The sequence below is a fragment of the Coregonus lavaretus genome (assembly GCF_964263955.1).
Source record: "Coregonus lavaretus genome assembly, chromosome: 36".
Classification (NCBI taxonomy): domain Eukaryota; kingdom Metazoa; phylum Chordata; class Actinopteri; order Salmoniformes; family Salmonidae; genus Coregonus; species Coregonus lavaretus.
Window position 1 is genome coordinate 15767621 of NC_140023.1, and position 16781 is coordinate 15784401.

General features: G+C 44.2%; 1 protein-coding gene across 1 annotated transcript in view; it reads left to right on the forward strand.

The window, feature by feature from the left end:
- The window catches only part of LOC311110928 (PDZ domain-containing protein 8-like), an 81281-nt gene extending 67606 nt beyond the window's left edge, over window positions 1-13675 (forward strand). Inside the window, exons 4-5 of the mRNA XM_084153574.1 lie at window positions 8385-8547; window positions 8710-13675. Of these exons, the coding sequence (XP_084009700.1) occupies window positions 8385-8547; window positions 8710-10973 (2427 nt within the window). The 3' untranslated portion in view covers window positions 10974-13675. The remainder of the gene's footprint in view (window positions 1-8384; window positions 8548-8709) is intronic.
- The last annotated feature ends 3106 nt before the right edge of the window (window positions 13676-16781 follow it).

Consider the following 16781-nt stretch of genomic DNA (forward strand, 5'->3'; position numbering starts at 1 on the left):
GCTGCCTGTTTGTTTTCTCCTCAGTGAGAAGGAACCAAGAGCTGTCTGTTCTTTTAGTCAATGTTAACTCGATTACTCCGTCGCTTCAGCTCAGGTTTGAGATAAAGCTCCCACATAAAATAATAAAACAATGTAATTTGAGGGTAAAAGACCACAAAAAAAATGTAAGCAAGAAAAGTGCCATAGAAAGGAGAGTTTTGGCACCCATGGTTTTTCATTAGTTGAATTTCAGGTCTGTTTTTGTCCAACCCCATGATTGATGTCCACAGTCTATTCAATTTCTTACAGCGGAGGCTCCTCAGAGGAGGAAGGGGAGGACCATCTTCAACAGTGAATTTCATAAAAATTGTGAAACATTAAAGTTATCCTTTTTAGATAAAACTATACTAAATATATTCACATGTCACCAAATAATTGATTAAAACACACTGTAGCTGGATGACAGCTAGTGTCTGTCCTCCTCTGGGTACATTGACTTCAATACAAAACCGAGGAGGCTCATGGTTATCACCCCCTTCCATAGACTTACACAGTAATTATGACAGCTTCCGGAGGATGTTCTCCAACCTATCAGAGCTCTTGCAGCATGAACTGACATGTATGTTGTCCACCCAATCAAAGGATCAGAGAATTAATCTAGTACTGCAAGCATAAGATACTACTAGTTAGCACTGCAGTGCATAAAATGTGGTGAATAGTTGAACAGAAAGACAATAGTTGAACAGTTTTGAACATATTAATTTCTTAAATTATGGAGAAGCAAGAGAGAGAAGCTAGCTATATTTTGTATTTTTTTACACTTTCACTGAGATGGTGAATGCAGCTAGCTAGTTTATCCTACTCAAACAGATCGGGATGCTATGTTAGCTAGCTGACTATGGCTATCCAACACTGGAACTCTTCCAAGTCAAGGTAAGCTTTTGGTTTTATTAATGTATTGCCACCGGGGCCCACCGGTGTAACTGCTAAACTGCTTGCTGAGTGTACACTACTGCATGATTGTAGCGGGTTTACTAACACGTTAGTTCTAGTAGCTATGTTGACTATGATGCTAGCTAATATGGTGACAACGATGTAGGCTGTGTGCAGTGGTTATGATGTGAAGGTTTGGCTTGGAAAGTTTTTTTTGCCTGGTCATAGACAGCTGATGTGTTGTGCACTGTAGTCCACAAGCGAACGGAAAAGGTGAGAGGAGGAGAGCGCGTCAATGCGAGAAGGAATTATACAACGGCCAGCCAAAATGATCATGCTGTTTGTATGTGGCTCTGTCGTAGCCGGCCGTGACCGGGAGACCCATGGGGCGGCGCGCAATTGGCCCAGCGTCGTCCAGGGTAGGGGAGGGAATGGCCGGCAGGGATGTAGCTCAGTTGATAGAGCATGGCGTTTGCAACGCCAGGGTTGTGGGTTCGATTCCCACAGGGGGTATGAAAAAAATAATAATAATTTAAGTCGCTCTGGATAAGAGCGTCTGCTAAATGACGTAAATGTAAATGTAAATGTAATGTGGCTGCTATGAATGTGAACTGTGTTTGCGTGTGATCAGGGGTGTATTTATTCCGCCAATTCTGTTGTAAAACGTTTCTTAAATGGCAAAACAGGGAAAAACATACCTACAGTTGTAGTAGCCTAAACCTATTGATGTTACATTGAGCTGGGTGAATGTAATATGAATGACAGTCATCCAATATGCTGAAATAGAAATAAGGACGTGCTCACCAAAAAAATGTCCTCATCTTAATTGTTACCGACCACAACTGATTTCTTAATAATCAAAAACTTGTTTACTGACGCATAAATTATTTATAAGAATACTTGGATACTAACATCAAGCTGAAACAATTACTAACAAGCTGAAAATATATTTTAAAAGGTTATGCTGGTTTCTCTTATGTTCGTTGAATGAAGCATCAGTGAACATTAGACCATAACACTGAAGGAGAGCTGTGGGACAGGGACCACACACTCTTCAAATGAAAGATTCACCCATTTTGAATGTTATATTGTTTTTGTGCATCTCTGTGCGATGTTCTATCAATTCCCAGGGTCATTTAATGTTTTAATGTGTATTTGAGCTTTTGCCGTTCAAGCAGGCAGAAATCCGTCTGGTATGACGTTGCCGCTCTCACTACACTGGAAGTTAATATGAATACAACTTTTAGATCGCCTAAAACATCTATCATATATGTCAGATTTTAATACTGTTTTCTCTAGAATGAGCCATTGATCATATTTTTGCGATATTCCTACCTCAAAAAATGTGTCATTTATCAGAGGGTCCACCACATTTCTCCTATTTGTCTGCCTCTTCAGTCCAGGCTGCATTGCATGGTGCCGTTGCGAATATCAGACTCCACTCTGCGAGGTACATCGATCTGCAGGTTGAACATGGTGAGATTGTAGACCACTAAATTGATAGTGCAGTTTGTTTAGGCGATTTTACAGCTAGCTAGCTACTTCACATGCTGATATTGTCTTTGGTATTATTGTGTGTAGCTACGTTTGCAGCCAGCCCATGGAGCATTGCATTGTGGGTTTTGTAGTCGATTTGAGCTGCAACAGATTTCTACAATGATTTTCACATGTTGCTACCCACCTTATTATAACGACAAAATGAAAAATTTGTTCACACAAAACATTGTTCTCACATATTAGTGTTATTTAACACTGTAAATTATTGGAATTAGTGGTTTTGGGTGGATTTTTCCTTTAATGAGCACCTGGGAGAGAGCAGCGTTCTTATTTCTAAATGAATTAGGGGTTCTCTATCTTGTCAGTGTCCGTCATGTGTGAGGGTTGTGCACTATTTGCACTTCACAAAAAAACTGCTCTCGTATGCAAATGACCCAGGGGGTGGAGGAGGAGGCAGATTGGACAGCGGCATCGCTCGAGCAGCAGGTGTATACACAAGGCTACTGTGTTTATCAGCACAATGGCTTCAATCACTGTCCCTCAACACCTACACACACATACACACACGCTCTGCAGTAAACCATCCATGTGCCTCAACCATTGATGTCACTTGGCATATTTGCTCAATCTCTTGGCATCTGCTACATGGGTAATTTCTTTCTCGCCGATGTAGTTTCAGATGGCCTGTGTTTACAATTGCAGTGCACAATTTGATGTATTTATGCATTTTGTTCTAAGGCAATGTTAGCTTAGCAGAGCATACAATTGTATTTGTGGGTGCACTGTGGTTTTTAGTGTGATGCTTCCTGTAGTTTACTTGGGACCCTGTGACCAGTAACTGAACAAAGGATGCAGTGGCATTGTATTAGTCATAAATGGTGTTGACTCACCAAACGTACTACCTTTACAGAAAAATATAAGATTACCATTCATTATAGCTTAGTGCATGGTGATAGATGTATTCTACCCTGTGTAATTTTGCTGAAGCCTACGACTGTCATCTAACTGCAAAGCTTTTTAGTGTTACGTCACCCTACAGCATGTCACTCAAGGCAAGATGGTAGCATGTTCTACACACAGCTCGAGGGGACAGTTATGCTGATGAATGAATATTCCTCCTCAGGGAGGTGTGTGTGGCCTCTTTAGCTAATGACACAGAGGCCATATGTGGGCCAGCCGTGCTGATCTATATGGACTGTGTACAGCAGCAGTGTAAATTGACGTGGAGCGGGCGCTGCACGCCACAGCCCTGGTGAGAGGCAGCATCTGTTTACCTGCTTCCTGACGTTATTGGCCTGGCTAAATCCTACGCCGCTCCCACCGTCTCCTCCGTAATTTTCCTTTAGTCGGCGTTCATCCTTGCAAGTCACCCATAATTGTTGCTCAATGACGCCTCTCTGTGAGCGTGTTAGGATGAAGTCGCCCCTCCCTACTTTTGGGGAAAACGGTGACATTGACACACAGGATGTGTCTCTCAGGGTGTTGCTGTAGAACAGTCATAACAGAGTCTTTGCTCTGCTTTCTTCTTTTGTGTAGTGTCTTACTAGGATGTGTAGGAAATCTGTTTAAGGCATAGAGATGAGCATCAAGCCTAACCCTCCTTAACCTGCTGAACTTTATCATCACAAAGTATTGATACGTTGGAACACTAACTACTGGTGCAGTACCATGAAAACCGTTTCTGTTCGAATGTTTTTTAGGATTGTCTGACTGAATGGCTAATTCAGAGATCAGTATTTCTACAGGATGGATGCTGAAACACATGAGGGGTCCAGCTGATGGTTTGCACTCAATTGAATTTGCTTAGTGACTATAGCAGTGTATAGCAGGCCATTCGATCTGATGTTCAATTGTCTATTGTCAGTCGCAGCCTTGTGTGTGATTTGCAATTGACATGCATCATAACCAGCGACTGAAGTGGAGTGCAGTGCTTTCAGAGGCAGACATTCTCTGATGAAAGCCTCAGGTTTAGATCACACAGCGTTTCCTCTCCTGGCACAAAGAAGATATTAGCCTCAGTAATAGCAGCAGCAGCCTTGATATTCACTCTGCCCAGCTACTTGTTGAGCTTGAATTGCTTTATTTATTTGTCTGTAAGTGGTTTCAGACCCTCTTCTGAATCTCACTGGCCTCTTCCATTTTAGAAAGGGGGGAAAACTTGTTTTCTTTGGCAAGATTGGCCCCCATAGTTGACTTACCTACAATATGTATCGTTTCCTGTTCAATTATGACAATACCATGCTGTCAACTCTGATGGAAGAGTTTTGACACATATACTTTCTCACACAAATACCATTTTTTATATCAGAACCCAGAATCAAATATTGCTTGTGCGGCCAGCTACTCACGAGAGACTACCAAATGGCTACTCAAAGATACACAAGTGTTCTTCTTCATTGACTTATGCACAATGTAGCCTAACATGGCAATATCTTGACGATTTAAAGGCTCTTGTGCACAGTTTGTTCTCGTTACAGCTGCTGTATATCGTTAGTTGAACTTAAACAGTGTTTTATTTGCTTTGCAGCCCTCATCGTTTCCCCACTAACACCTGTTGGCTTTTAAATGTCGTTAGGGCATTCTAGGAAGGGGTGCAACGTGGCCAGATCTGGTTAAGCGTTGCGGCAGGGACCTGCATTAAATGAATTGGGAAAGTCTCAAATGAAAAGGCAGGTTCCTGGGTCTACAGGATTTAGAGACAGGTAATAGGACTGACAACAACTGCTGTCCACACCATATTCCTGTCAGTCATTTACATTTAAATCATTTAGCAGACGCTCTTATCCAGAGAGACTTACATATTGGTGCATTCAACTTATGATAGCCAGTGGGACAACCACCTTTTTTGTAAAAAATTTTTTTATGGGGGGTGGGGGAAGAAGGATGACTTTATACTATTCCAGGTATTCCTTAAAGAGGTAAGGTTTCAAGTGTCTCCGGAAGGTGGTCAGTGACTCCGCTGTCCTGGCGTCGTGGGGGAGCTTGTTCCACCATTGGGGTGCCAGAGCAGCGAATAGCTTTGACTGGGCTGAGCGGGAACCGTGCTTCTGTAGAGGTAGGGGAGCTAGCAGGCCAGAGGTGGATGAACGTAGTGCCCTCGTTTGGGTGTAGGAACAGAGCCTGAAAGTAAGGAGGTGCCGTTCCCCTCACAGCTCCGTAGGCAAGTACCATGGTCTTGTAGTAGATGTGAGCCTCAACTGCAAGCCAGTGGAGTGTGCGGAGGAGCGGGGTGACATGAGAGAACTTGGGAAGGTTGAACACCAGACGGGCTGCAGCGTTCTGGATAAGTTGAAGGGGTTTAATGGCACAGGCAGGGAGCCCAGCCAACAGCGAGTTGCAGTAATCCAGACGGGAGATGACAAGTGCCTGGATTAGGACCTGTGCCGCTTTCTGTGTAAGGTAGGGTCGTACTCTGCGAATGTTGTAGAGCATGAACCTGCAGGATTGGGTCACCGCTTTGATGTTAGCGGAGAACGACAGGGTATTGTCCAGGGTCACGCCAAGGGTCTTTACACTCTGGGAGGAGGACACAATGGAGTTGTCAACCGTGATGGCGAGATCATGGAGAGGGCGGTCCTTCCCCAGGAGGAAGAGCAGCTCCGTCTTGCCGAGGTTCAGCTTGAGGTGGTGATCCGACATCCACACTGATATGTCTGCCAGACATGCAGAGATGCGATTCGCCACCTGGTTATCAGAAGGGGGAAAGGAGAATATTAATTGTGTGTTGTCTGTATAGCAATGATAGGAGAGACCATGTGAGGATATGACAGAGCCAAGTGACTTGGTGTATAGAGAGAATAGGAGAGGGCCTAGAACTGAGCCCTGGGGGACACCAGTTGTGAGAGCACGTGGTGCGGAGACAGATTCTCGCCACGCCACCTGGTAGGAGCGACCTGTCAGGTAGGACGCAATCCAAGAGTGAGCAGCGCCGGAGATGCCCAACTCGAAGAGGGTGGAGAGGAGGATCTGATGGTTCACAGTATTAAAGGCAGCGGATAGGTCTAGAAGAATAAGAGGAGAGAGAGTTAGCTTTAGCAGTGCGGAGAGCCTCCGTGACACAGAGAAGAGCAGTCTCAGTTGAATGACCAGTCTTGAAACCTGACTGGTTTGGATCAAGAAGGTCACTCTGAGAGAGATAGCAGGAGAGTTGGCTAGAGACGGCACGCTCAAGAGTTTTGGAGAGAAAAGAAAGAAGGGATACTGGTCTGTAGTTGTTGACATTGGAGGGATCGAGTGTAGGTTTTTTGAGGAGGGGTGCAACTCTCGCTCTCTTGAAGACGGAAGGGACATGGCCAGCGGTCAAGGATGAGTTGATGAGCGAGGTGAGGTAAGGGAGAAGGTCTCCGGAAATGGTCTGGAGAAGAGTGGAGGGGATAGGGTCAGGCGGGCCGGTTGTTGGGTGGCCGGCCGTCACAAGTCGCAAGATTTCATCTGGAGAGAGAGGGGAGAAAGAAGTCAAAGCATAGGGTAGGGCAGTGTGAGCAGGACCAGCTGTGTCATTTTACTTAATAAATGAGGATCGGATATCGTCAACCTTCTTTTCAAAATGGTTGACGAAGTCGATTCAACAGGGAGGAGAAGGTGGCAAAGAGCTTCCTAGGGTTAGAGGCAGAGGCTTGAAATTTAGAGTGGTAGAAAGTGGCTTTAACAGCGGAAACAGAGGAAGAGAATGTAGAGAGGAGGGAGTGAAAAGATGACAGGTCCGCAGGGAGTCTAGTCTTTTTAAACCACGTGTGAACATAGTCAAGATAATCAGCAATGCTGTATGATTGCACAATCGTTTGATTTCCAAATGTTTGTGCAACAATAAACGTATTTTTTTTTCACGTAAAGATACAGCTTTTGTTCTGATGATACCAGAAACATTTAATAGAAGTTGAAACCATTATGATCTATTCTTGCCTACCGTGTTACATTGTGATAGAACCACATGTAGCCTAGGTTCTGGCTTGATCTCGTTTTATCTCCAAATTTCACCTAAAGGATCCCATCCAAGGTTTGAAATCATCTCTCAGCTTCAAGTGAATCAAACCCCCTTTGGCTTGCCAGCTCGTATAGATCATCTGCTTATTCATCCCCACCTCTAACTCGATCAGTGCCCTCCTCGAGAATTATAACAAATGACAGCTGGGAAATTACAGTCGTTCGTCTCAGTCTGAGTCGTCTCTGTCTCCCAGACCACGTCCCCTCCTCCCTATCCCCTCTTCACCCTCTCCTTTCCTCTCCTCCCTCAACCATCAGTCTCATCTCATTTGACCTCTCATTCAAGATCAGACAGGCATCAACTTCCTCCACAATTCTATAGTTGTGTTGGTGTGTACACCATGTTGATAGTTGGAATCGTCCCATGATGACATAGTATTATGAGAATCTGCATAGAATAGGTGGGACTCCTACGTTAGAAGCACTGCATTATAGCGACACGTTGTCATGTTGCATTGGCCCAGGGAGACACAAAGCAGGTTGCCCCGACGTCACAACAGGTGCATGGTGGGATACGTGACTTGTGCTCAGTGTGCTGTGACAGTGATTGAGGCATCTGGTAAACTCCAGGGGTGGAAAATTCGCCCGTAATTGCAGACCTCCCTTTCCCTCCGAATTAGCATGCAGTGTTTTACCATCGTCTAACCCGGAGTGTGGAGGCAGACTTCTTGTTCTGAAACATTAGTAATCTCTCTTTCTATACCATTTAGTCCTCTGCTATAAATAGAGGCCCTCACAAGAAGCTGAGTGTTTACTTAATGTCTAGAAATGAACTTCTTCAACTAGGTCTAATATTGCTGTATGCTGTAAGGGTATGCTGCCGTTAACATTCTTCAATTTAACGGTTTTGTGATACTTTAAGATAGAGTAGCCTAAAGGACAAGGCTTACTGTATTTTATTCACTGTTCTGAAATCGATGGCAAGCTTAAAGTGATAAGTTGAAAGTTCTAATGTAGGTTAGTTTCTCTCTCTGTGTGTGTGTGTGTTTCAGACGGAGGTGATCAAAGGACCCTTTGGCAGTGTGGGTATGACGTTCAGGCACGTCCCTGCCTGTGAGGGTGACGCGGTCCATGTCAGCATCGAGACGGTCACTCCCAACTCTCCTGCTGCCCTGGCAGACCTGCAGAGGGGCGATCGACTCATCGCCATTGGAGGTAAGACACTAAAGCCATGCAGCATAAGTAAACCTGACTACATGATCTGGCATCCCTGAGAATGTTTGAAGTAACATAAGATCAGTAGCATACAGTAACACTGGAATGCATGTTGTTTAGTTATATAAATATGACTTTAACATGTTCTCCTTCTCTGGGCAGGTGTCAAAGTGACATCCTCTGTCCAAGTGCCCAAACTGCTGAAGCAGGCGGGGGACAGGGTGCTGGTCCTGTACGAGAGGCCTGTGCGTCACCAGAGCCCCACCGTGGGCCTGGGAGCCCTCCAGGAGGGGCTGGGCCAGCTAGAGGAGCCCAGCTTCATCCCTCCGTCGGGGGGCTACGAGGAGGACCCGGCCCCCATCACCACCCTCGCCGACATATCCGACAGCAAAGACAGGGACTGTGAGTTTGAAGACTTGACTGTGGACCCCAAGCCTAACCCCCTTAGCAGTAGCGCGGAGGCCAAGGAGGATTTCCTGTCCGTAAACCAAAGCCCCAAAAGGACTGTGACCAATCTGGCCTCAAAACCCCTCGGCAGCATATCGCCCATCCTCAACCGCAAAATGAACCTGGCAGGGCTTCAGTCGCCGGTCAGATCCCCACCCACACCAAAGCCCTCGCCACACAAGAGTGGTGAGTCAGGAGAGGGGCCACAGCGCCCCACCGGCCCCCCTCCACCCCCACCCACTCGCCCGCCGGTGCCCCCTAGACCCCACATTAAATTAACATCCGCCTCTTCTGAAACCCAAAGTCTGCTGGAGGGGAGTGAAGCTTCCAACGGGGCTGAGAAAACTCCAGAAAAGACTCAAACACACTCCACAGGAAGCAATGGTGACAAAGGCAGTGCTGGGACGACACCTGTGAAACAGCCCGAACCAAAGCCAGCAGTCAAACCACCCGAACCCTGCGAAGAGCCGCCAGCGCCCCCCTCCACTCCCAGCAAGCAGGACCTGGCCAAAGACAAGGTTTCTGAGAGCTCCATCAACACCCGAGACAGCATGGAGGATCACTCAATGTGGGAGTCCTCAGAGATCATGTTCCGCAACCGGACGGCCCACTGGGGCCATGCCTCTGTGGTGTTAGAGGTGGAGAGCAACCATAAGTACCTTAACGTGGCCCTGTGGTGCAAAGACCCCTTCAAGCTGGGCAGCCTGCTGTGTCTGGGCCACGTCAGCCTGACACTGGAGCACGTGGCCCTGGAGTGTCTGTCCACGTCCTCATCTGAGTACCAGAGCACCTTCAGGCTGGAAGCCCCAGAGCCCAGGGCCAGCGTCAGCCGCACTGCCCTGCGCAGCCTCAGCACCCACAAGGGCTTCAACGAGAAGCTGTGCTACGGAGACATCACCCTCAACTTCAGCTACCTGGCTGATGGAGAGTCAGAGATGTGTGGCGGGCTGGCGGAGCGGGAGAAGAAGGCCAGCATGCCAGACGAGGAGCTGAGGGAGAGAGAGAGGGAGCAGCCTTCCTCTATTCCCCGTGATGACCTGGTCTACAGCTCCATGCAGCTGGTGGAGGTGCGCCACAACTTCCAGGACACCCAGTTCCAGAACCCAACCTGGTGCGAGTACTGCAAGAAAAAGGTGTGGACCAAGGCTGCCTCCCAGTGCATGATCTGTTCCTATGTCTGCCACAAGAAGTGCCAGGAGAAGTGCCTGGCCGAGCACCCTCTCTGCGTGGCCGCCACCGACCGGCGCAGTGCCGACCCAGAGGCCAAGTCCACCATCAACCGCGCCACCACGGGCCTCAGCCGCCACATCATCAACACCGGCTCCCGTCTGCTCAACCTGCGCCAGGTGCCCAAGAGCCGGCTGGCAGAGCAAGCGGCTGATGTTGTGCCAGACGTAGTGCACACCCCTGACATCTCAGACAACGAGAGCAGCGATACAGAAACCTATGCCGGGGCCAGCCCCTCCAAGCATGCAGCTGGCGGCAGCACCAAGCTGGTACGGAGGGAGGGAGGACTTGACGACAGTGTATTCATCGCGGTGAAAGAGATCGGCCGGGACCTGTACCGGGGCTTGCCTACCGACGAACGCTCGCAGAAGCTGGAGCTGATGCTAGACAAGCTGCAGCAGGAGATCGACCAGGAGCTGGAGCACAACAACGCCCTGATGCAGGAGGAGAGGGAGACTGGGGACGCCCGGAGAAAGGCTCTGATCACGGCCGCCCTGGCCAAGTCTGGGGAGAGGCTCCAGGCTCTCACCCTGCTCATGATCCACTACAGGGCAGGCATCGAGGACCTGGAGTCTGTGGATAGCACCGGCACCTCCCCCTCAGAGCCGCATGGCCTCCAGGCCAAGGGGGGGGCCTTGGAGGAGGCCTTACTGGGGACAGAGGTTTATGACAGTGACATATGCAGCCCAGTGGAGGCCCAGCTGCTGGATGACATCACAGAGGAGCAGATTTGTGTGGAGGCACTCCACTAGAGAGGGCGAGACATGGGCTTGAGACTTAAAGCAAAATGATTGGAATCTTTTTCTGTGGGGGTGGTGGGGTGTAGGTTAGCTTCTGAAGATTAGCTGAGTTGGTCTGGTGAGGGTGCAATTGTTGATTTGTAAACCAATCGGTCATGCGATTCATTCTTGTTTTTTGTCCTAGTTTTACAAAAATTATACTTTTTAAAGGGAAGCTGGAAAGCTAAATGGTGACCTGCTTGAATTGGCATTGAGGATCAGTCTCCCAGGTCAATCTGTAAGTGCTTGGATTCAGTAAAATTTGAAAAAATACTGTACATTAATATTACCTGCTATTTTAGCTTTTGTTGACATTGATGAATTTGTTTTCCTTACAAGGCACCTTGAAAACAAAACTTCTATTTTCCTATCGCTTGTAAATGTGAGCTTAAATGTTTGTATTCAATGTTTTAAATGTAACTGTTTGATATTTTATCACTTAAAGTTACAGCAACCGCTTTTCCGTTTTGCAGAAGATTTACAATCAAAATGTGGTCACCATAGCAGGAGCTATGTGTTTCTGTTTTTATCTAAATTGTCTTTGGGCAAGGAAATAAATATTAGTGTGGAAATGGAGAAATAAATACTCGACCATATGAAAATGTGTTTTGTTTCAGATTATGTACTTTTCATGTCACTCATATCTTCTGTTTCTGAGCACTTTTACTTAATGCATAATCAAATTTTTGAAATCACCCATGACTTTCCTTTTCTTTTTGACTTTTTTGAGGTTCTGCAACTACAAGCTCATGTGATAATTCAATGAAATTGAATAGTTTGTTTATGCCACCGAGGCCAAACATGTTTGACTATGTATGACCCATTGTTTAACCAGCATATTAACTGTACATGTTATTTCTCTGTTCCTTTTTTTTCTTCTCCTTTGTCTTCTGGGGGGAGGTAATATTTGTTTCAAGTTTATAATTTAGAAAATTGATTGTTATTTGTTTAAGCACCTGTTTTGTCCAACTCCCCCCCCCCCCCCCCCCCCCCTATCCAAATTCTTTATTTTCTATGGATATAATATCCCTGAACTAAAACTCAACTCAAATATGGTGGTAGTGGTGGTTTTATCCAATCATGTTACTTGAGACTGAATGCTTGCTGTTCAAATTCTTATTGATAGACGCAAAGTATTTATGTATTTATGGCAGAAAATGCATTTATTAGTTTAATCTCGGTATGAGTGTTGTTGTATAAGATACAGGAACACATGGATATCTTTTTGTTTTATTGTATGTATATCTGTCTTTATTTACTTGCTTTGGTGATGGGTGTGGGGTCTGGTTGATAAATGCTGAGCAATTAGGCTGTGATTGTATAAAGTTCTTGGCCTTTGAAAGTTGTTCTCAATTATGGACGAATGTATGTCCATTTCTATTTATGTGTATATACAGTCCAGCACAAACCCTCTACAGAAATGCAACCACTGGTGTACCCCAATACAGTGATGTCATCATGACCGGCCACAGACCAACTCCATACAAACCTATTACAACTGTTGTAAGGCACAGGAGGAAAAGCACTGGTTTAGATCATAAAGAAAAGCATAATTATCTTCTCAAGGGACCGAAAGCCTCTGGATAGGATCACTATGGGTGTGTCCAAATACCCATAGCTATACTCCTAAATAGTAGACTGTTTGCGTATGCAAAAAAATAAAGTTTTATAGTATGTGAAATTTGGAAAATCTAGTATACTTTAAATGCCCGGATGTCATACTCATTTCGGCTTTTTTATCTAGTAGAATTCGCTGCACACTATTGAGGAAGAGAATTGTCTTTTCAAACCCATGTGTGTTCGACAACAACTGATAATCAGAATAGTGGACACGCTCTACAAAAATTAATAAATGGCGGGGGACAAGCGTGATTGCGCATTCGATGACACCTTCTCAGTATGGGTGAGTAGTATGTTGATATTTGTTGCTGACTGCATACGTTTGTACTAAACAGTATGTTCTAAATAGTATGTAGTACGATTAGTACACAGTATGCAGTTTTAGTGATTAGTAGGCAAGACAGACTTCGACACAGCCTATCTACGACTAGTAGTGGGAGATATTCTCAACAGACTCATTCAGATCACAGTGCGTTTCTGTGGCTGTGCTGCCATTGCTTCAGCATAGGACCAGAGCTGGTTAAGAGGTCCTTGGGGTTCAGTCGGACAGCAGCTGAAAGAAAAGGGGTGAAGGGGAAAGAAAGCAAAACAAAATTCTGTGCAATAGACGTGATGCTCTTGTAGAAACTGGCTTGGCTGCTACTTGTTGATATCTCTTCAATTGTTGTATATTCAGATTGTTGTGCAATATTTTTGTAGGAAATGAAGACAAAAGTGATAATCAGGAAGGGATTCTTGAAAATCGTATCTGACCGTTAGGTAACTTGGGGCCCCTGGGCTGGAATTGAGCTCATGAGGAGAGAAAACAAAAACGAATTTTGACCTGTCTTGCTACTTCCATTACTACTACTGCTGCTGCTGTTGTAACTCTGTACTCTAAACCCATTCATACGCTCCTGATCTGTATCTCCCTATGATTCACAGTATACTAACATAGTGTCATGGCTTTCTGCTGTTGAGATTTTTTTTGTAAGAGGGATGTTGTACACAGTTCTAGAGATGGATCATGTGATGAAGCGCTATTGTACATAGCCTCAATAAACAAGCTCACCTGATGTCCCTTTGAGTTCCTGTGTGTTCCTACTCTAAATACTCTTTGAATGAAGCAATACTGAACTCATTCTGAAGGTACTGTAAGACTTTAAGGCATTTTCTCCTGTTAGACTTTTTCTCAGTCAGTGTAACATGACGTTGGTCTAATGGCCTTTCTCTCACACAGGCCTGTTCTGTAGACACAGGGAAAGATAAAATACAGCCATCTGTCTTTTGGTAACTGTAAGGTTCCTTGGTGGAATGGGAAATCATTGTTTGAGCATCTGGTAAGTAATTGGAGCCCGTGGTGAGATGGACATGATGATTAGTGTGTTGTCTCAAACATAGGGAACTGGTGACACACCTCCCCCCTGTCATCATAGTCTGCTCCCCCACCATCCTCATATCTCCCACTACTGCTTCAAAGACCTCAAGAATAGGCGTCATTTCTCCTCAGTCAACAACAATTAATCATACTAAAAAACATGTAGCAAATTTAGGTTGGTTGAATACTGCTTAAAAAAAAAGTGACATCCAATGTTCACATATTCCATCCAAACACCTTTTCAGAGTATACAACATTTATTTTTGTGTTTCCCATCCCCACTGACTATCAACATATATTACACAATCAGCACACTTTACACGTAAACAACCTGCCCAGGTTATAAAATGTCAACATTAGTTTTTTTGTACCAGTTAGTAAGTATTTGATATACACACAAACCAATGACATACATGTCAGAAGGCACACACACACCAACATGAGCACACACACATATACATTTTTGTGCATGTGTGCAATACATTTCGCATCTAAACAAATGACAAAAAATATATTCATCTCCACAATATATAATCAATTATGTAACCTACATGACCCAACAGTTTTTGCAAAATAACGACAATCTCTCAGAATAGTAGCCATCTTGACATAAGAGTATTTTGATTAAGGGTGCGGGGAATATAAATATACATTTAAGAGAAAATAATGCAACTAATAGTGAAGGTATCAGGTAACTATCTCTTTGTCAACTCCACCACAGACAATTTTGCTTACATAATTTATATATAATGAAACCCATTGGAGTGTCCATTCAAACAGACCTGTTAATCTCGCAAACCCAGAGTTCAGCAAATAACAGTCCATATACCTCAAAATGCAGTCTTATTTGACATTTTAAATATGTGCCATTGTGCTTTTCTGTGGCAAGGGCATTCAAGTATTTTCAAAGATTTTTTACAGATTTCCAGGATATCTAGATGTCAGGTTTGCTTGAAGAACCAAATAATGGTTTGTAATAAATGCACTTTGCCAAACAATGACATATATATTTGACAGTTATTAGCTGTGCTTTGTATGCTTGGCTGTTTCTGTTAGATCACAGTGGTCTTGACAAAAAGCAGAATAGTGGAGAGTCAATATTTTCATTGTCAGCTTCAGGACAAATAGGAGGGGGTGGGGGAAAGGGGAGAGCCATTTCATGGCCCTGTGTTGTGGATTAATACTGGTGACTGACTGCACACAAAAGTCACTAATGACATGTGCAGGCCAGGGCCCAGTCAGCCAATCAAATCCTCAGACTGAAGTGTGTATGTGTACTGAGTATACAAAACATTAAGAACACCTGCTCTTTCCATGACAGACTGACCAGGTGAATCTAGGTGAAAGTTATGATCCCTTATTGATGACACTTGTTAAATCCACTTCAATCAGTATAAATGAAGGGGAGGAGACAGGTTAAAGAAGGATTTTTTTTAAATCCTTGAGACAATTGAGACATTGATTGTGTATGTGTACCATTCAGAGGGTGAATGGGTAAGACAAAATATTTAAGTGCCTTTGAACGGGGTATGATAGTATGTGCCAGGCACACCGGTTTGTGTCAACAACTGTAAACCTGCTGGGTTTTTCACGCTCAACAGTTTCCACTGTGTATAAAGAATGGTCCACCACCCAAAGGACATCCAGCCAACTTGACACAACTGTGGGAAGCATTGGATTCACCATGAGCCAGCATCCCTGTGGAACGCTTTTGACACCTTGTTTTGTCCATTCCCCGACAAATTGAGCCTGTTCTGAGGGCAAAAGGGGGGAGGGGGAGGGGGGGTGCAACTCAATATTAGGAAGGTGTTCCTAATGTTTGGTGTACTCAGTAAATGTGCATGCCCATTAACTGCTGGTCAATATAGGAAACTCTTATTTCATTTTTGGAAACAATGTATGCTGTGTTTTCTGCATTGTGTGTTAAAAAAGGGTCTACTTTTTGATGACCTACTGGAAGTGATCAATACATTCACAAATAATAAAGTTAATGCTCTCAAGGGATTAACTAACAAAGTTGAACTAAGATTGAAATTGGTCAAGATTGGGACTTAAAATTCAACCTAAGTGTTTGAAAATACATTGAGGTGCTACTTATTTTAGGGATTAACACTACTGGGATGTTCAGTGTACTTAAAACAAAATAATAATCAGTGCATTTATCTTTGATAAAACTTTGAGAGTGTTTTGTTACTAACATTAGACAACATGTCAAAACATATCAGACTGATCACATCAATATTCTCTCTCTGCTAAACCAACGTCAACATACTAGAACTGTCCTTGGAGTTAAATGTGTGGATAACTAGACTTTGATAAAGTGCTTATGGAATTTCTCTCCTTAAGGTGATGTTTAATCAGAGACAACTAAGTAAACCTATATCCGTATATGTTTACTTTTCACCACAGTATATTTTATAGCTTGTAATATCAATCGGGATAGTTAAAGATCTTAGTTACACATCTTCTACCTAAACGTTGTATTGACCCACACACACAAAGAAAGGCCTATAGGATAAACGTTTCCAATTGTCTGTAAATGGAGCTGAGGGTAAACAGAAAGATAAAATTGTATTATCTGTATTTAAAAATCACTCAGATAAGTCTTTGTTTTCCACACATTCAAATGGCTTACCAAAATGTATGTACAAATAAATAAAAGCCAAATATGTTTTCTATGAGCTGAGGTATTATTTACAGTGAAAATGTGTTTTATTCACTTTTTTAATTGTTATGTGGAAGGTGAAACTGAGGACATTGGAGTAATGCTGTGTTTTTTATGTGGTATATCATGCAAATAGTCA